The sequence below is a fragment of the Aphidius gifuensis genome, linkage group LG2 (assembly GCF_014905175.1).
Source record: "Aphidius gifuensis isolate YNYX2018 linkage group LG2, ASM1490517v1, whole genome shotgun sequence".
NCBI classification, from domain to species: domain Eukaryota; kingdom Metazoa; phylum Arthropoda; class Insecta; order Hymenoptera; family Braconidae; genus Aphidius; species Aphidius gifuensis.
Window position 1 is genome coordinate 1,703,630 of NC_057789.1, and position 20,835 is coordinate 1,724,464.

At 23.3% G+C, this 20,835-nt stretch overlaps 3 protein-coding genes across 6 annotated transcripts; 2 read left to right on the top strand and 1 right to left on the bottom strand.

Moving 5' to 3' along the window:
- Nucleotides 1-8,028: 8,028 nt before the first annotated feature.
- LOC122848233 (myosin-11-like) lies at nt 8,029-10,579 on the bottom strand. Its single transcript, XM_044146163.1, has 6 exons — nt 10,228-10,579; nt 9,416-9,740; nt 9,086-9,277; nt 8,544-8,686; nt 8,304-8,468; nt 8,029-8,228 (listed from the first exon to the last, which is right to left on the bottom strand). The coding sequence occupies exons 1-6, from the start codon at nt 10,527-10,529 to the stop codon at nt 8,066-8,068; spliced, it is 1,290 nt and encodes a 429-aa protein (XP_044002098.1). The 5' UTR covers nt 10,530-10,579; the 3' UTR covers nt 8,029-8,065.
- A 950-nt stretch (nt 10,580-11,529) lies between these two features.
- Nucleotides 11,530-17,416, top strand: LOC122848234 (embryonic polarity protein dorsal-like). Of its 4 annotated transcripts, XM_044146167.1 has the most exons (11): nt 11,532-12,201; nt 12,580-12,680; nt 12,760-13,043; nt 13,111-13,369; nt 13,439-13,573; nt 13,649-13,839; nt 13,918-14,056; nt 15,581-15,673; nt 16,409-16,652; nt 16,758-17,079; nt 17,155-17,416. In XM_044146167.1, the coding sequence occupies exons 2-11, from the start codon at nt 12,623-12,625 to the stop codon at nt 17,230-17,232; spliced, it is 1,803 nt and encodes a 600-aa protein (XP_044002102.1). In that variant the 5' UTR covers nt 11,532-12,201; nt 12,580-12,622; the 3' UTR covers nt 17,233-17,416. The 4 variants fall into 4 exon arrangements, with proteins under 4 accessions (XP_044002099.1, XP_044002102.1, XP_044002100.1 ...); XM_044146164.1 differs by lacking the exons at nt 16,409-16,652; nt 16,758-17,079; nt 17,155-17,416 and having other exon boundaries at nt 11,530-12,201; nt 13,918-15,776; XM_044146165.1 differs by lacking the exons at nt 11,532-12,201; nt 16,409-16,652; nt 16,758-17,079; nt 17,155-17,416 and adding an exon at nt 12,340-12,419 and having other exon boundaries at nt 13,918-15,776.
- A 451-nt stretch (nt 17,417-17,867) lies between these two features.
- On the top strand, nt 17,868-20,649 carry LOC122848236 (embryonic polarity protein dorsal-like). The gene is made up of 9 exons (XM_044146168.1): nt 17,868-18,025; nt 18,530-18,622; nt 18,710-18,990; nt 19,067-19,319; nt 19,393-19,527; nt 19,593-19,783; nt 19,860-19,998; nt 20,361-20,454; nt 20,574-20,649. Exons 2-8 carry the CDS (start codon nt 18,574-18,576, stop codon nt 20,447-20,449), a joined length of 1,137 nt encoding a protein of 378 aa, XP_044002103.1. The 5' UTR covers nt 17,868-18,025; nt 18,530-18,573; the 3' UTR covers nt 20,450-20,454; nt 20,574-20,649.
- Nucleotides 20,650-20,835: the final 186 nt, after the last annotated feature.

Here is a 20,835-nt window from a genome sequence, read left to right on the forward strand (position 1 = left end):
GTTGGTGGTATTGAGGATGTAACAGATAAATTTATTGTCAGATTAAAAAGATTTGAATCTTTAGACTTTCATAGTTGCAAAAATATCACTGATAATGGTATTGTTCAACTCATAAAAAATTGTCCAGATCTTAAAGATCTTAATCTTCGATCTTGTAATATTCAATTTTCTATGATTGTTGAAGCCAATCAATATAGCGAAAACCCTATCAATAATATTATATCGTATTCTGAAATAATTAAATTCTAATAATTTTGTAAAATTCAAAATATAATTTGTAATAATTGATTAATTATTATTTAGTAAAATTGTATTATTAAATTCAAGAATGTAAATTACTAATTTGTATAAAAATTATTTTCAATGTATTTGATTGAATAAAAATAAAATAAAAAAATTAACTAAATATAATTAAACATTTCTAGCTGTATTAATTGTTAAAAAAACAATATAAAAAAATTATTAATAACAATGTAGGTAAATAATAAATTTCTCTAATATTTATTTTAATATTAAAGTTTTTTTTTTTTTTCATTTTCGAAAAATGTCAAATACATGTACAACTAAAAAATGAATTTGAAAAAAAGAAAATATAAAAAGGTCATTAACAAATACAATGACAAATAATTCCAAAGAAAATAAAAATAAATATTAAAACATTAAAATAAAAATCATTAATATCAATTCTGTTAATTATAAAAAAAAATATAAAATATTATCATATTCTAATTTTGTTTTATCAATTTGTAATACTTTTAATTTTCTTCAATAAAAAAATTTTAATTTTAATTATATAAAATCAATTATTTTTTTTTGTAAATATATAATATTAAATATACAAATTATTACCTCGATAATTTTTTTTTTTCATATTGAATATTATCAATGATGTTAAATTTCTATTCGAAATAATTTCTTTTGTTATACTAAAACACGTGTAGAAAAAAGGATGGCAGACAATACAAGATAATACATCAACACGGGGTATTTTTCTTAGCCAAAAAGTTATTACCACATGCAAAAAAAGAAAAAAAAAAAAAGCACCTTGGCCAAATACTTTTTTGACTTAAGTGTACCTTTGCCAAACCTAGCTGCATAGCAGGAGTTGCAGTTTTTTGCATTCGTTTTACTAACGTCGACAGTGCTGGTTCGATTTCTCTAAAATACAATAAAATAAAGTACACTTATAATTTTTTTAATAAACAAATATTAATTTAAATCAGCTAATTTCATAATTTTCTCGATAGTTTCCGAGTAGCCAAGAAAAAAATTGTTGATTGATTAATATTTTGTGATCATTTTTATGTAGCTTATGATATATTCACGAGGCTATTGTTAAAAAATGATATTTTTATTATTAAATTGAATATTATATAAATGATTTATTAATTACATCAACAAGTGGATATTATCAATATTTATTATCATTATTATCATCAGAAAAATAAAACAATATCTAACTGTGATTTTTTTTAAAGGAACCAAGGCATCATGGACAAACACGTGTTGATTTAAAATACAAAAATGCATTTTTTAAATAAATTTTATCAGTGAATTAAATATTTTTAAAATAGTTTATTAGTTTTCAAATTAATCATTATTGTTTCGATATATTTAATCAGCAATTTTAACAATTATATTATTTTTTATTTCTAGAATTTATCCATTATGAGTGCAATAAAGTGCTGTCGTTTTGCAGAACCATCTGAAAATGTTGAAGTGGAAACAAGTCCCATCGATATCCTGGATTATGATTCATTATCAAGAATATTCATGCAGCTACCAATATCTGACAGAATGGTCATCGAAAAAGGTGATAATAATTAAAATAAATTTTAAATTTACATACAGCTTTTTATAATATATAATAATCAATTTTTTTTTTGTTATAGTTTGTTCCAAATGGGAAGAGGCTTCTAAACTGTCTTGGTATGACATTAAAAAATTCAAATGTACCGAAAAAATTGATAACGTTAAGAACAATCCTTGGTTGACACAACCATTTGTCGAAAAAGTATTAACAAAGTGTGGTATTTATATAAACGAATTATCTCTATCAAAAGTTTGCAACTCAAATATCATGCCACATGTTGTTGAACATTGTAAAAATTTAACAAGTCTTGAATTTGTATTTTCCGAAATACCAAATTTCAATGGCAATGAGTATCTTGCATTCGAAAGACTAGATAAATTAAAATCTATTAAAATTCATGTTGATGAATCTGAAAGGCTCAATGGTCTTACACATTTTCAAACTGATGCAATCAATAATCTTCCAGTGAAAATTAATGAAATTCATTTAATTTATGGTGAACGTATAATACGTCACAGAAAAGTTTGTTTTGTAAGTCATATTTTTTTTTTTTTAAACTAGTAATATAATTATTAACAACTTTAAATTAATTCTATGAAATTAATTTTTATTATTTATTTTTTTTTTTAGAATCTAAATAAATTCACAAATCTTCACAGTTTGACTTTGAGGAATTGCAGATTAGACAAAGTTATTGAGGATATATCTAAAACAATAACACTTGTTAATCTTGATCTCCAAGATTCTTGGGCTAAAAAAACAGATATTCTATTTAATAAACTTGTGAATTTGGAACATGTCAGTATTATGAACAGCTCAGGTATTTTTGACGCAATAAATATTTTACAACGTTGTTGTAATTTAAAATACTTGAAAATAACATGTAGACATGCCATTGAAGGTTTAGCTGAAAGTGCATTGCAAAAATTGGCAAAATTAAAAAATCTTGAATTTTTAATGTTACCTAGTGAACTTAAACTCCGTGGTGAAACAATGACGAGAATTTTAAATAACTGTAACAAACTTAAACATTTAGAAATGACCAATTGTACGATAAATCCTGAATGGATTCTTGATGAATCATTAAAGTTGCAACATCTTGAATATTTGAATTTATCTGATGCCAAAGGTATTTCAAATAGCAGTATTATTGTTATTGCTTATCAATGTAAAAATCTCAAATATTTAAATATAAATAATTGCAATGATATTACCGAAAGAACACTCATGACTTTAACGATTTTAGAAAAATTAGACACATTAAATGTTGGTGGTATTGATGGTGTAACAGATGAATTTATTATCAGATTAAAAAGATTTAAATCTTTGGACTTACATAATTGCAAAAATATCACTGATTATGGTGTTCTTCAACTCATAAAAAATTGTCCAGTTTTTGAACATCTTAATCTTGAACCTAGTCATATTACATTTTTCATGATTGTTGAGGCCAATCAAAATAACGATAATCCTGTCAGTGATATTATATCGTATTTGAGAATAATTGATTTTTAATAATTTTGTAAAATTAAAAATATAATTTCTAATTGTTAATTAATTAATTTATTATTTAGTATAGTTTTTTATTAAATTTAAGAATGTAAATTACTGATTTTTTTTTAAAATTATTTTCAATGTATTTGATTGAATAAAAATAAAATAAAAAAATTAACTAAATATCTTTAAGCATTTCTAGCTGTATTTATTTTTTAAAAAACAATATAAAAAATTATAAATAACAATTGATGAAAATAATAAATCTTTGTATTATTTATTTTAATATTTTAATTTGTTTTTTTTTTTATTTTCGAAAATTATCAAACATGTACCAATAAGAATGCGTTTGAAAAAAAAAAAAAAAAAGATAAAAAAATCATTAACAAATACAATGAGTCATTGACAAATAATTAAAAAAAAATTAAAAATAAATGATAAAACATCAAAATAAAAATGATAAATAATTTTAATCAACTTTATTATTTAGAAAATAAATAAATCATATTTTTTGATAATTATTATTTGGTTGAAGGAAATGAATGAGAAAGTTTTTGCATAAATTTAGTAATATAGTTAATGTGCAATGAATTTAAATTTTATGGATTTGGTGATAACCCGCTAGATAATAATAATGATAAAACACGTGGTGCCCAAACAACATTTCCAGCAATTTGTAAAACTTTGCTGCTCCATCTACTTTCTTGGCTTTGACGTGATAAACGTTCACGAAAATCATTAATTTCAATTCTGGTCAAAAGGGGGTAGGGGGTGGATTTTAATTGTTTTTATTTTTTTTTAACTATGATGGGGTTGAGCTATCCTCGTAATTTTTTTTTCATTAAATTGTTTAGGATCTAAGCTAGTTAGGAAAAAAAAATGGGAATTTTTGAAATGGTCAAAAAGAGGTATGGGTGGATTTATACTATTCTACGACGACTACTGGTTTTTATTTTTTTTGTCTATGATGGGGTTGAGCCATCCTCGTAATTTTTTTTTCATTAAATTGTTTAGGATCTAAGCTAATTGAGAAAAAAAAATTATAATTTTTGAAAAGGTCAAAAGAGGGTAGGGGGTGGATTTTAACTGTATTTATTTTTTTTGTCTATGATGGGGTTGAGCCATCCTTGTAATTTTTTTTCCTAAACTAGCTTAGATCTTAGACGATTTAATAAAAAAAAAAACTACGAGGATGGCTCAACCCCATCATAGATAAACAAATCACCTGACCATTTCAGAAATTATAATTTTTTTTTCTAAACTAGCTTAGATCTTAGACAATTTAATGAAAAAAAAAATCCTATGCAATGAATTTAAATTTTATGGATTTGGTGATAACCCACTAGATAATAATAATGATAAAACACGTGGTGCCCAAACAACACTTCCAGCAATTTGTAAAACTTTGCTGCTCCATTTACTTTCTTGACTTTGACGTTACAAACGTTCCCGAAAATCATTAATTTCGCTCTTCATAATCATTTTTTTCGCTCTTATTACATATAATGCAGGGTGAATAGGGATTGATGACGTATATCAGCATATATCAGGGACCAGGGGAGCGTTCGATAGCTGGCCGAAGGCCTCGGCTTGGGCCAACAGAAAGACAACTTGATAAATTGAAAACTCGCTATGAGGAAATCCCAATTAAATATTCAAAATTATAATGTAGCAGTGCTGACACTACAAACATATGAAATAAACCATAATGAGAAATTGGCCGAATTTTTGGCCTCGGCCAGCTATCGAACTGTATCGAACGCTCCCTTCGTGGTGTATCCCGTCCACCTTTTGAATTTAATGTATACCGACCTTTACCAAATCCAACTGCATAGCAGCCGGCAAGTACGACAGTTTCTTGCAGTCGTATTAATTCGTATTAGAAACGTCGGCAGTGCTGGTCATTTTTTTTCTTTCTTCCAACATATGATAAATCAATAAAATAAGGTACATATAAATTTTTTTTTAAACAAATATAATAATTTAAATCAACTAATTTCATAATTTTCTCGAATGATTCTGTGTAGCTGAAATAAAAAAATTGTTGATTGATTAATATTTTGTAATCTTTTTCATGCTGCCTATGGTATATTCACGTGGCCGCATTGTTAAAAAAAAATTATTTTTATTATTATTGAATATATTAAATATATGATTTATCAATCACATCAAGAAGTGGATGTTTCCAATATTTAATAACATTATTATCATCAGGAAAATAAAACCATATCTCACTGTGATTTCTTTTGAAGAAAGCCAATCATTATTATCAGACACGTGTTGATTTAAAATACAAATGCATGCATGTATAAACACGCATTTTTTATAATTTAATCATTTAAATCATCTTTTAAAATATTCGATTAGTTTTTGGATTAATAATTATTGTTTTGATATATTTAATCAACAATTTTAACAGTTATATTATTTTTTATTTCTAGAATTTATTCATTATGAGTGCAAAAAAAATCTGTCGTTTTGAGGAACAACAATCATCTGATAATGTTGAAGTGAAAAAAAATCCCATTGATATCCTGAATTATGATGCATTATCGAAAATATTCATGCAGCTGACAATATCTGAACGAATGGTCTTGAAAAAAGGTAATGATAATTAAAATAAATTTTAAATTTACATACAGCTTTTTATGGCAACATAATAATTATTCTGTTTTTATTACAGTTTGTTTGAAATGGAAAGAGGCCTGTAAACTAGCATGGTATGACATTAAAAAATTCAAATGCACCAAAAAAATTAATCATTTTAATAAAAATCGGTTGTTGACACAATCATTTGTCGAAAGAGTACTACGAAAGTGTGGTATTTATTTAAATGAATTATCTCTATCAAAAGTTTGCCGTTCAAGTATCATGCCATATGTTGTTAAATCCTGTAAAAACTTGACAAGTCTTGAATTTGTACATCACGAAGAGAAAGAATTTGATGACAATGACTATCTTGCATTCAAAAGACTGGAAAAATTGAAATCTATTAAGATAAACGTTTATCGTAATGAATGTTACGGTTTCAATAATGAATATATAGATAATTTTCAATCCGAAGCAATCAATTATCTTCCTGCGACAATGAATGAAATTCATTTAATTTATACTGGAAAAATACATCACAGACCAGTTTTTTTTGTAAGTGTTACTTTTATTTTTACTAGTAAAATAATTAACTACTATTAATTAAATATAATTATAAAAAATTAATTTTTATTATTTTTATTTTTTAGAATTTAAATAAATTCACAAATCTTCACAGTTTGACTTTGAGGAATTGCAGCCTAGATGACATTATAGAAGATATATCTGAAAAAATAATACTTGTTCATCTTGATCTCCGAGATTCTGATGTTTTAAACAAAAAAAATATATTATTCGATAAACTTGTAAATTTGGAACATGTCAGTATTAGGAATAGTTTAGTTTTTTTTGACTCTCATCAAAGATTTTTCAATAGTATTTTAAATACATGCAAAAAACTGAGACATTTGGAGATGTTTAATGCTTGGAATTCGCCTGTAGCTTCAATTCACTGGAAAAACCTTGGGAACTTGGTACACATGACGATTTATTCAGAAATAACTGATGATTTAGCAAAAAATATTTTGAAACATTGTTATAATTTGAAATACTTAAAAATAATGTGTGAAAATGTCAATGAAAATGTTGCTGAAAGTGCACTGCAAAAATTAACAGAATTAAAAAATCTTGAATATTTAATATTACCTGATGGAATTAAACTCAGTGGGGAAACAATAATGATAATTTCAAATAATTGTAAAAAACTTAAACATTTAGAAATGACTAATTGTACGATAAATACTGTATTGGCTTTTGATGAGTTATCAAAGTTGCAACATCTTGAATATTTGAATTTATCTGATGCTAAAGATATTCTAGATAGCAGTATTATTGTTATTGCTCAAAAATGTAAAAATCTCAAATATTTAAATATAAATAATTGCAATTGCATTAGTGAAAGAGCACTCTTTACTTTAACGACTTTAGAAAAATTAGAAACATTAATTGTTGGTGGTATTGATGGTGTAACAGATGAATTTATTGTCAGATTAAAACGATTGATATTTTTGGACTTAGATAGTTGCAAAAATATCACTGCTAATGGTATTGTTCAATTCATAAAAAATTGTCCAGATCTTGAAGAACTTAATCTACGATCGAATGATATTACATTTTTTATGATTGTTAAAGCCAATGAAGATTGCGAAAATCCTATCAATAATATTTCATCGTATTATGTAATAATTAAATTTTTCATAACTTCGTAAAATCACAAGTATAATTTGTTATTGTTAATTACGTAAATAACAACGAAAAATAAGAACGTAAATTACTATTCAAATTTTTTTTCAATGTATTTGATTTGATAAAAATATAGTAATAAAATTATGAATAACAATGTATGCGTAAATAATAAATCTCTATAACCATTATTCTAATTTGTTATCTTTTTTTATTTTTGAGAATTATTAAACATGTACAACTAAAATGCATTCGAAATAAAAAAAAAAAACAAAAAGGTTATTAACAAATACAATGACATATAATTCAAATAAAAAATAAAAATAAATGATAAATCATCAAAATAAAAATGATAAATAATTTTAATCAACTTTATTATTTAGAAAATAAATAAATTATATTTTTTGATAAATATTATTTGGTTGAAGAAAATAAATGAGGAAGTTTTTATTTAAATTAAGTAATATATTCAATGTATAATGAATTTTATGGATTTGGTGATAACCCACCGGGTGATAAAAATGATAAAGTTCTGAAGATGGCACGTGGTGCCCAAACAACACTTCCAGCAATTTGTAAAACTTTGCTGCTCCATCTACTTTCTTGGCTTTGACGTGATAAACGTTCTCGAAAATCATTAATTTCAATTCTGTTAATTATAAAAAAATATATAAAATTTATTTGAAATTAATTAACACATGATTACGTATATTTTAAATCTTACAGTTGTAAATTAAATGCTGTTTCGATTCTTCTAAGTGCAGCTTCACGATCAGCCAGTTGAACTTCTAAATTATCAGCACGCAGACTCAAAGCTTTTCCAATTTTTTCACTCGTTGAAAAATCATTTTCTAATTTTGTTTTATCAATTTGTAATACTTTCAATTCTCTTTAATAAAAAAATTTTAATTTTAATTATATAAAACCATTTATTCATTTTTTTTTTTAAATATATTCAAATTACCTTGATAATTTTTGTTTTTCATCTTGATTATTATCAATAATTTTCATTTGATTATCTAATTTCTCTTTCATCTCATCAATTATTTTATTCAAGCCTTCAATTTTTTCTTCATATTCTTTCGATAGCAATTCACTTGTTGCTATCTAAAATTTAATTTAACATTTATTTTTTTTTTAAAACAAAAATTTGTGGTAAATGTAAGAAATATTATCAAAAAAAATTGACTCAAAGATCTTTGACCTTTCTATTTTTAATACGAAACGTTCAAAGTGATTCACACAATAATATAACTAAATTTAAAATAATATTTTTTATTTTTCCACAAAACAACACAAATATTAAAATATCAATTGTTTTTTTTTTTCAATTTAAAAAAAACAATGTCAATAGTTTTAATTAATCATTTCCCGGAAATTTTGCAATAGATTTTTTTTTTTAAATTTTATTTATCAACATTAATTTAGCACAGGTGACTAATGATGAATCAATATAATAAAATCTTAAAATATCAATAAACAAATATTAAAATAAAATTTAAATACCTTTTCCAATAAATTTTTTTTATCATCCTGTAATTTGTGTAATTTCTCACGTTCTTTTGTCACCTGGTTATCAACATCATCAAGCTGACTTTTAACAGTAAATAATTCATTTTTTAAATTTTCCATATAAACATCTTTTTCATGATATTGTTTATGCAAATTATCAATATCATTTTCTAATTTTTTTTTTTCCTACAAATAAATAGTAACACAAATAAAATTTCGATTAAAAAAAAAAAATTAAAAAGCCAATTTAATTTGTTATTAAATAAATAAATAATTATTTTATATAAAAATTAGGATAAATTAATTAATTGTTTAAATAATTACTTGAATAACAATGTCTTTTTCTTTAGTTATTAATTCAAGTTGTTGTTTAGTATGATGAACATCGAAATTAATTTTACCAATACGATTATTTTCATTTTCAAGAAGTCGTCTTAGCACAATAATTTGTAATTGTAAATGATCAACTTGTTGGCTAAGTTTAACAATTGTATTATTTAATTCAACAGCTTCTTGACGTCTTCGTCTCCATGCATTAACAACAAGTGCATGTGAAACAATACCAGCAGCATTTTTATCATCATTTATTTTAACAATTTTTTTATCCATCAATTGATCAATTTCCATCAAACTTGTTGCATCCTCTGATCTATTATCAAACAAAAAAAATACATTCAATAAATAAATCAAGGATTAAATTTATGTTCACCAGGTCAAGATAATTGTAATAATTATTTGTCACGAATAATTAAATTCACTAAACTACTTGTTTGCTAATCAATAAAAAAAATCCTTGGCAAACTTTCTAGCTTTTTTTTTCATTAAAATTTACTTTGTTTATATTTTATTTATATATTTTGTTAAATATCCATTTAATTTACAAAGAAAATTGCGAGAAATATTTTATTTTTATAACAAAAAAAAAAGGCTTTGATGTTGAATTTAAGTATTTTTTTTTTGACAAGATAAATGACAATTATTTTGACCCCCCTCGTGGTTATTCTTGTCTGATTTTATCCATGTGGTTGTATGATAAATTTCTATTTTTAAAATAAACACTTGGTTCAAGTATTTAAAATAAGTTAGTTAAAATTTTAGTGATAATTTTATTAATTTGTATAAATAATATGTTATACCTTTGATCAATTTTTTGCGGTGATAAATTAACTAATGATTGACTTTTACGACAAGCTGAAGAAAATGTTGAACAAGGTTTAAGATTATCATGAATTTTTTCATTTTTATTTGGACATTTAAATATTTGCTTTCCATTTATACGATAGTTTATTAATCCTTGTTTTTTTGATGGTGTAATTGGCACACGTTGATTGATATTATTCGATAATTTTTTATCAACATTTTGTGTTAATTTATTTACTTTTTTTTGATTAGTATTTTTAATTTGAGTTTTCGATGCAGCACATGATGATTGTGGCATTTTTAAATCAATTAAAGACACAAAAATTCGAGCTTGTACATCAAATTAATTATTATTTATTTACTATGGTAACAAAAAATAAAAAAAAAAAATAATTGACGATTTTTTAAAACAAAAATATACACATATATTTTAAAATCCTGTTTTGAATTTATTTTAAATTCAATTTTGAATAATTTGATAATATTCAGGGACATTTTAAGAAATTATTTCTTCGAAGTGAAATTTCAATTGACGTCATTTAAAATACCTGGAATTAATCAAAGCATGAAGCAATATAAAAAAAAAAAATTTACAAATTAATAAAAAATAGAAAAAAAATTTTTTTTAAAATAAATTAGTTTATATTTTATAAAAAAAATAATGAATGAATTTTTTTTTTTACATTTTCATTAACTAAATAACAGAAAATATGACAATATTATTTTTTTTTTTTCTTGCACTCACGTTAATACGTTAATACAAAAATCAGTTTCAAGGTCGTTTGATGCTTCTCCACTGAGCATAGTAAAAGTATAATAATAATAATAATAATAATAATAACATCCATTACATAATAAAAGGAAAAAAATAATAATTCTGAATAATAAAACCCAAATGTACGTAAAAAAAATTAATCTTCAAATGATAATAAAAAAACAGGATGTAATAATTAAAAATTTTTGCACAAATTTCATTTTAAAATGAAAAATTTGTTATCATTTACTTCCTTCCTTTCTTCGTGCTTCCTTTAATTGATAGCTTTTAATTTTTTTATTAATACTTTAATTATAATTAATATAATATAATTTAAAAAAAAAATTTTTATTCTCTCTGTGTTGTTCAGTCTTGTTGGAAGTTTTAAATAAAAGTGAGAGGAAATAATAAGTGCGCATGTGTAGAATGTAACGTGTTGGTCAAACTAGCATGATTTAAAATAGGTGGGGAAAATATATAAAAAAATATAAAAAAATTATCATTATGATTGAGATAAAGTTACGAACATTTTGTTTCGTGTTATTTTATGCTCGCGAGTCATCCGAATGAATACTTGTGTGTTGCCAACAGTTTTTTTTATTATTTCTCCAGTTGTTTATTTCAATTTAAATAAAAAAATCATTTGTTTATTAATAAATTACATAACTACTATTGTTATATTATTTATAAATATACGTATTTTATTTATAAATATATTTTTTATAATTAATATCAATTAATTTTTATGTAAACACAAGTTTTATAATTTTTTTTTTATATTTTTTTTTTTTTGTTAAAACAGTGATTAGTGTTGTAACTTAAAAAATAATAATAATTTATAAAAAAAAATATATATATATTTTAGTTTGGTTTTTAACGATGCTTGGGAACTGATCGTTATCAATAAGTGAAGATTGACGAAAAAAATACTTAGTGATAAAAATAAATAAAAAAAAAAATAAAAAAAAAAAAACCAAGTTGATGATTTTTTTTTGTAAATAATATTTTGTTATAAATATTACTGATAAAAATTATATTTTTATTTTTTTAATTAGTTTAAGTAATTACGAAATATAATTTTTATATATTTTTTTTTTTTTTATATTATTTGTGGTAATTGTGTACTGACTTTTGTGACATGAAAATACGAAATATATTTGAATAAAAATTGGGGGAAAAACAAAATATGTTTGCGATTATTTTGGAGTACCAAAAGGCAAGTGTTTAATATATTTATATATGTGTATTAAACATCTCACATTGTCCCTAAGATTATGTTTAATTATAGCAACATGAAATCCGGACAGAGTCTGTGTCCAAAAATAATAATGATTGAATCAGTATATATTCGTTCACTTTCGTTTTTATCTTACTTGAATTTACTTGCTACCAATTCCCCAAAAAAAAAAACACTTGGTACACTTAAATTTTATGGTACAAAAATATATATATTAATTAATTAACAATAATCTAAAATCTATTTTAATATTTTTAATATTTTTACTCATTTAAAAATATTTAATATCAATTTACACAAAAAAAAAAACTAATATTTTAAAATAAACTAAAACACACAATTTTTATTTTTTTATAGGTCAATAAATTATAACTAAAAATTGAATTAAAAAAATTAAAAAATGGACCAATTTATGAATGAAAATAATAGTGATAATATGGATGTGCTAAATGACGTTTGTAAGTAAAAAATTAAATAGTTTATTAACAAATAAAATTAATGTATTGATTTGTTTTTAAATGGTATTTTTATTTAAAGTGGCAGTTCTTGATGCAGATGTTGATTTTAATGGACACAATGATCATCATCATCATCAGCAACAACAACAACAGCAACAAGAACAGCAACAAAAATTACAACAGATTCAGCACTATCTCCAACAACAACAACCACAACAGCAACAAATGTTACCATATACTTTTATTGTTGAACAACCAGCAAGCAAAGCAATAAGATTCAGATACAAATGTGAAGGAAGATCTGCTGGTAGTATACCAGGAGTCAACAGTACACCTGAAAATAAAACATATCCAACAATTAGAGTATGTTGAATGATTATTTATTTATTATATAATGTTAATAAATTAATGTTTTTTTTAAATTGAATAGGTGATTGGTTATGTTGGACGAGCAGTTGTTGTTGTATCATTAGTTACCAAAGATTCATATAGTGGTAAATACAGAGCACATCCTCATAATCTTGTTGGAAAAGGATGCATTGAAGAACGTGGTGTTTGTCATGTTAAAATATCACCAAATAATAATATGGAAGTGTCATTTTCAAATTTGGGAATTCAGTGTGTTAAAAAAAAAGAAATTGGTACTTCATTTAAAACAAGAAAAGAAATACGTGTTGATCCATTTAAAGGTATTTTTATATATTAAATTATTTTTCATTTTATTAATTAATTAATTGTTATTATTTTTTTTTATATAGCTGGTTTTTCACATAAAAATCAACCAATTGAATTAAATGTTGTTAGACTTTGTTTTGAAGTTTATCTTCCAAATGAAAAAGACGAATTTAAAATTCGTCTTGAGCCAATTGTTAGTGATCCAATTTATGATAAAAGTTTGTATTTATTTAATTAAATAATATGATTATTAAAAATGTTTATTTGTTAATAATATATTGTATATTTTTCAGAGGCAATGTCTGATCTTGTTATTTGTAGATTAAGTCATTGTTGTGCATCAGCTGCTGGTGGTACATCTGTGATATTACTTTGTGAAAAAGTATTAAAAGATGATATACAAGTTAGATTTTTTCAAAAAATAAATGATGAAGTAATATGGGAAAAAAATGCTGAATTTACAACAAATGATGTTCACAAACAGGTTAATAAAATTTTAATTTATTTTTATTCTTAAATAGTAATTAAATTTATAAATAATATTTTTTTATTTATTTCAAAGGTTGCAATAACATTCAAAACACCAAAATATGATTTAAATCCAGATGATAAAGCTGTCAAAGTATTTGTTCAACTTCGTCGACCATCTGATGGTGCAGTTGGTGAACCAAGACCATTCGAAATGATACCAATTGGTGCAGGTAGGCCCTTATTTTGGTCATTACAAAAAACAATTAATGAAAATTCTTATATACCTAAAAAAGCAATACCAATTGATTCATCAATAATCCCAAATAATAATGATGTTATTACTGATAAACACAACAACAAAAACAACAACATCAACAACAACGAAAATAGTAATAATATTGACATGTCAGGTAGTAAAATATCAGCATTACGTGCATTTTATAATTTACATACAAAAAATAATGATAATATAGATAAAAAAAATGGCTTTATTCCTAAAAATATATCAATTAATAATACACTTGATAATTCTGATAAATCTCATGGCCAAGAGAGTAATATTGAGCCAGTAATTATAAACAATGACAATAATAAATTTCAAGAGATAAATAACGAAAAAAAATGGTTTGATTATTCAGAAATTGGTAAATGGATTGAAAAAAATAATCAACAATTGATAGATAATAATAATGGTGATGATGAGCAAAATAATAATGACAAGTTAAATGAAATTGCTGAAATTGATAAAATATATGAAGATACACATAAAAAAATAATAAAAACAAAATTAATAAATAATAATAAATCAATGGAAATTGATGTTTTAGATAATCAAACATACACAAGTTTACAATTAGCTATGAAAAATCCAATTGAATTGTATGATGATGATAAAAGATATGAAGATGTTATGATTGAAAAAACATTGTCATCATCATCACTATCACCACCTCCACCTCCACCACCGCCATTACTAGCTAAAAGAAGTGAAATGAATATAAATGATGAAAAATTACCACCATTACCACCAAAAAGAAGTAAAAAAATGTCATCAATGCCTGTGTTACCAAGAACATCATCATTTACAACTGTTAATGCACCAAATAAAAATTTACCATTATTACCTGGTACATTATTAAAGCCAAAACAAGGATTACTATCAAAGCTATTTTCTAAAAAAGTTAAAAAATTAAGTAATGATAAAATAACAAATGATAAAATTAATACAACATCATCATCATTGCGTAATAGTTTACAAGATTTTACAGATAATAGTAGTACAAATAATAAATTAAATAGAACAAGTTTAAATGGTGGTGCTTTGCCAAGTAGATCATGTGATTTAAAAGGTGATGAATCACCACCATATGGGTTTGATTTAACTGAAGCTGAACATTATGCACTTTATACAGCTATGGCACCACATGCTACAACATCAGAATTTGATGAAATGTCATTTTATTATAGTCCAGTTGAAGGTGGAAAAATATTAACTGATGGAAAACAAAATTAACAGCTCAAGCTATTGTTATTATTTATTTTTTTTTATTGCTTTTTTTCTAGTGTGTGGAATATTGTGTTGTTTTTATTGTTGAAATTGTTGGTTGTATGATTTTTCTAGTCGATTATAAAATTGTTAATTATTTTATTTTTAATTTCAGACTTTTTTTTTTTTCTTTTTGTTTTGTTTGATGATGAGCTGTTATTTAATTTTATGATTTATTTAAATTTTTATTTTTTAAATTAATTCGTAGATGACCCTGATTATTTAAAACGCAAGAGAACTAGATATTCTAACGATCAAACGACAAATTGTCTACATGAATTACAAAATTCTAATGAAAATAGTGAGTATTTTCATGTTAAAAAAAAATTGTTATAAATTTTTTATATATTGTTAATTATGTATGAGAAAAAGAAGAAGAATTGTTGCTTTTCGTATTTGGGCTATGGTTAATAGTAATTATAAATAATAATCATCAATAATACTAACAAATAAAATAATCATATTGTTAAAATTAATTAAAATTTCAAAAATACATATTATCAATATTTGTAAATATATTATCATTCTTATCATTTTTTATCATCGAAAATTTAATTGACAATGTGATTTATATTTTTTTTTTCAAATTTCATATATTGTTAATTATAAAACAAGACTTTTTTAAATATTAAGTCAGTTGTTTCTTTTTTTTTTTTTTATAACATTACATTGATGAATTTTTAAATCAATTTTTTTTTCTTGTTTTATATCAGAATATTGTATAAAACTTTGATGTTAATTTTTTGAAAAATATAAAAATATATGTATAATTATTTGTCAAGCATCATTTACCATTAATCATTTTCAGAAAAAAAAAAAAAACATTCATTAGAATAGAAAAAAAAACAGGTACGATATTTCGTTTTGTTTTTTTTTTGTTTAATTAATTTGGGTTTTTTTATTTTCATTTTTAAATTAATATTATACTTGCTTGCACTAACTGCTTGTTTGAATTTTCATTTAACATTTGTATTTCATTTTTTTAATTTAAAGTAATAAATAAATAAATAATAATTTTTATTTTTTTCAAACAAAGGAGGTACAAAAATGATGTGCCCATCAAATGTGATAAAACCAGAACCAGTTGAATTGTTGATGGGACAAAATCAACCAGGCCAATGGAATCAGCCAGGAGGTTCACAATGGAATCAACCAGGAGGTTCACAATGGAATCAGCCAAGATGTTCCCAATGGAATCAGCCAGGATGTTCAACATCAATTGGAGTTCCATCACCTCTTGAAGCAACTAGTATATCTCCAAATCAATCACCAAATCCAAAGTAACAACAATTATTACATCTACTTGAAAAAAAAATACTCAACACTTTTTTTATTTTTACTCCAATCAATTGACCAATAAATTATTTATTTATTTTATTTTTTAGTCGAGTGATACTTTCACCACGTAGAACTCCATCACCAATGGAACCAATGCACTACAATATGTCTCCTCAATATCATCAACAAGTTGAACATTCAAGTGTTCAGCAACAATTTCTTCATCCAAATACTGGCTTGAATCAACAACTTCCTGATTTATTAACAATAAATTCTCCAACCCAACAATATAACATACCCCATGTGGAACCTCAAGAAAATACAAATCAATTATCTGACAGTTTGAGGAATATTGACGTTGATGATCTTTTAATAGACAACTTATCAGCAACTACACTAGCTACCCTATCAATATCTACTGATATCAATGTAATTTAAAATTAATATCATCATGTAATTTTTTTAAATTCAATCATTTAAAATTTTTTTTGTTTGTTGTTGTAGCAAGCTGTTGATGCTGCTCATCAAGATGAAAATATTAATGAATCTATTGACCGAATTGTACAACAATTACAACAATAAATTATTTATTAAATTTATATTACTAATTAATAAAAATTCAAGTCTCAATAAAATTGCTCAATAATTTTAAGAATTTTTAATTTATTACGTTGATATTATGTAGATCTTTTTTTTTTATTGTAAAATTTAAAATTGTTTTTAATTATTAATTTATAAATAAAATATATAAAAATTTTTATAAATATTTTTTTGTTTTATTTTCTTACAGTTATATGGCCTGTCTATTTTTGTTATTATTTCACGTATGATAAGCAACTGTCAAAGTTCAAATAAAAAAATTTCATATGCATAGATAAAATTAAAAAACCCATTTTAGGATAAAAGTAGGGGAAGCATAAAAAAAATTATCATTGAATTAAAATGACCAACATTTTATTTCATGTTATTTCATGCTCGCGAGTCATCCGGTGTGTGTCTTTCATTGATAATCGTTTTATCTTATTCTTTTTCAGTCTTTTATTTTAATTTAAATAAAAAAATTGTTTGTTTATAAATAAATTACATAATAATAATTAATAATAAATTATAAATATACGTATTTTATTGATAAATATATTTTTTATAATTAATCTCAATTAATTTCTATGTAAACACAAGCTTTATATTTTTTCTTATATTTTTTTCTGTTAAAACAGTGATTAGTGTTGTAACTTAAAAAATAATAATATATGTATATATTTTAGTTTGGCTTTTAACGATGCTTGGGAACTGATCGTTATGAAGTGAAGATTGAAGAACAAAAAAATACTTGGTGATGAAAAAAAATATGTCGTTTTTGATTCTTCACATGAAGGTATTTTTTTTTTTTTAAATTATTTTGAAATTTTCGTTAATTTAACCTGAGCAACGCAACGTTTTATAGGCCTCCGAGCGCTCAGCGTGTTATAGAATCCGGACCCTCAATTAAATACCAAGTTGATATTTTTTTTTGTAAATTATATTTTGTTGAAAATATTGTTCAGGGTAATGATAATTTTTATTGATAAAAATTCTATTTTTGTTTTATTTTAAATTAGTTATTACGAAATATAATTTTCATATTTTTTTTTCATCATTTGTGGTAATCGTGAACAGATATAAAATATATTTGAATAAAAATTGGGTAAAAACAAAATATATAAATCAGTATAATCACTTCATTTTTATATCACTTCTATTATCAGTATATTCACTTCAGTATAATCCCTTCATTTTTTATCTGACCTAAATTAAAAAAAAAAAAATTTTGGTACACAAAAAAAAATAAATAAATAAACTAATATTTTAAAATAAACTAAAATACATTTTTTTTTTTTAGGTCAATAAATTATAACTAAAAATTGAATTAAAAAAAATTATAAAATGGACGAACTTGATGATTATTTGGATGAAAATGTACTAGAAGAACTTTGTAAGTGAAAAATTTATTGATTTATTATTATTTATTAATAAATAAAATTAATGCATTATTTTGTCTTTATATATTTATTATTTTAAGTGGCAGATTTTGATGCGAATCAACAACAACAACAAGAGCAACAACAACAACAACAACAACAACAACAACAGCTTGAGAATCTACAATTACAACAGGTCCAAAATTTCTTTCAACAACAACAACAACAACAACAACAATTATTTCCACATATTGTTATACCTGAACAACCTGCTAAAACAGTGAGATTTAGATATAAACTTGAATGTGAAAGTAGAAGATCTGCTAGTAGTATACCAGGACGCAACAGCACACCTGAAAATAAAACACTTCCAACAATTCGAGTATGTTAATTATTTATTTATTATTATATTATATAATATTTTAATAAATTAATGTTTTTTAATTTTAATTAAATAGGTAATTGATTATGTTGGACCAGCATTTGTTTTTGCATCATTAGTTACAAAAGATTCATATAATGATAAATACAGAGCACATCCTCATAATCTTGTTGGAAACAAATGCAAAGAAGGTGTTTGTCATTTTAAAATAACTCTAACCGATAATACGGATGTGCTCTTTCCAAATTTGGGAATACAGTGTGTTAAAAAAAATGAAATTAAAACTTCATTGGAAACAAGAAAAGAATTACGTATTGATCCATTTAGAGGTATTTTATATATATTTTTAAATTATTTTTCTTTTTATTAATTATTTAATTGTTATTCATTTATATTTTAAAGCTGGTTTTTCACATGCAAATCGATCATATGCATTAAATGTTGTTAGACTTTGTTTTGAAGTTTATCTTCCAAATGAAAAAGACGAATTTAAATTTCGACTTGAGCCAATTGTTAGTGAACCAATTTTTGATGAAAGTTAGTATATTATAATTAATTAATTGCAAATTTTTATTTGTTATTAATATTTGTGTATTTTTTAGAGACATTGTCATCTCTTCGTATCCATAGAGTAGAGCCTTGTTGTGCATCAGCTGCTGGTAGTAAAACTGTCGTATTATTATGTGAAAGAGTATGGGAAAATGATATCCAAGTTAGATTTTATGGAGAAAAAAATAATGAAATAATATGGGATAAAAATGCTGTCGTTGAAGATATCTATATACACAAAAAGGTTACTAAAATTTTAATTTATCGTTAGCAATAATTACATTTATAAATAATGTTTTTATTTTTTATTTATTTCAAAGGTTACAATAATATTGAAAACACCAAAATATGATTTAAATCCAGATGATAAAGCTGTCAAAGTATTTGTTCAACTTCGTCGACCATCTGATGGTGCAGTTGGTGAACCAAGACCATTTGAAATGATACAGATTGGTGCAGGTAGGCCCTTATTTTGGTCATCAAAAAAAACAAACAATTCATGAAAATTCTTATATACCGAAAAAAGCAATACCAATTGATTCATCAATTATCCCAAATAATAATATTACATTAAAATCGAACAGCTCAAATTATTATTGTTATTTTTTTTTAATTATTGTTTTTTAGTGTGTGGAATATTGTGTTGTTTTTATTGTTGAAATTGTTGATTGTATGATTTTTCTAGTAATTTATAAAATTGTTAATTATTCTATTTTTAATTTCAGACTTTTTTTTTTCTTTTTGTTTTGTTTAATAATGAGCTGTTATTTAATTTTGTGATTTATTTAAACTTTTATTTTTATTTTTAAATTAATTCGTAGATGACCCTGATTATTTAAAACGCAAGAGAATTAAATATGATAATGATGAAACTCTAAATAGTCTACGGAGATTACAAAATTCCAATTAAAATTAGTAAGTACTTTCATGTTAAAAAAAAAAAAAATTGTTATAAATTTTTTATATAATGTTTTATATTATTTATACAAAAAAAAAGATAAATTTTTGATAATATATTTTTTTTGTTGTTGTAGCAAACTGTTGATGCTGCCCATCAACATGAAACTGATGATTGACGTAATTGTACAATTATTTATTAAATTTATATGCTAATTTCTGGAAATTTAAGTCTCAACAAATTTTTTATTATAAAATTTAAAACTATTTTTAAACATTAATTTATAAATAAAATATCTAACAATTATTATAAAATTTTTTTTTACTTTATTTCATGTTTTTTTTTTTTATAAAAATTAATATTAGTAATAACAATAATATTTAACAAAATAAAATACT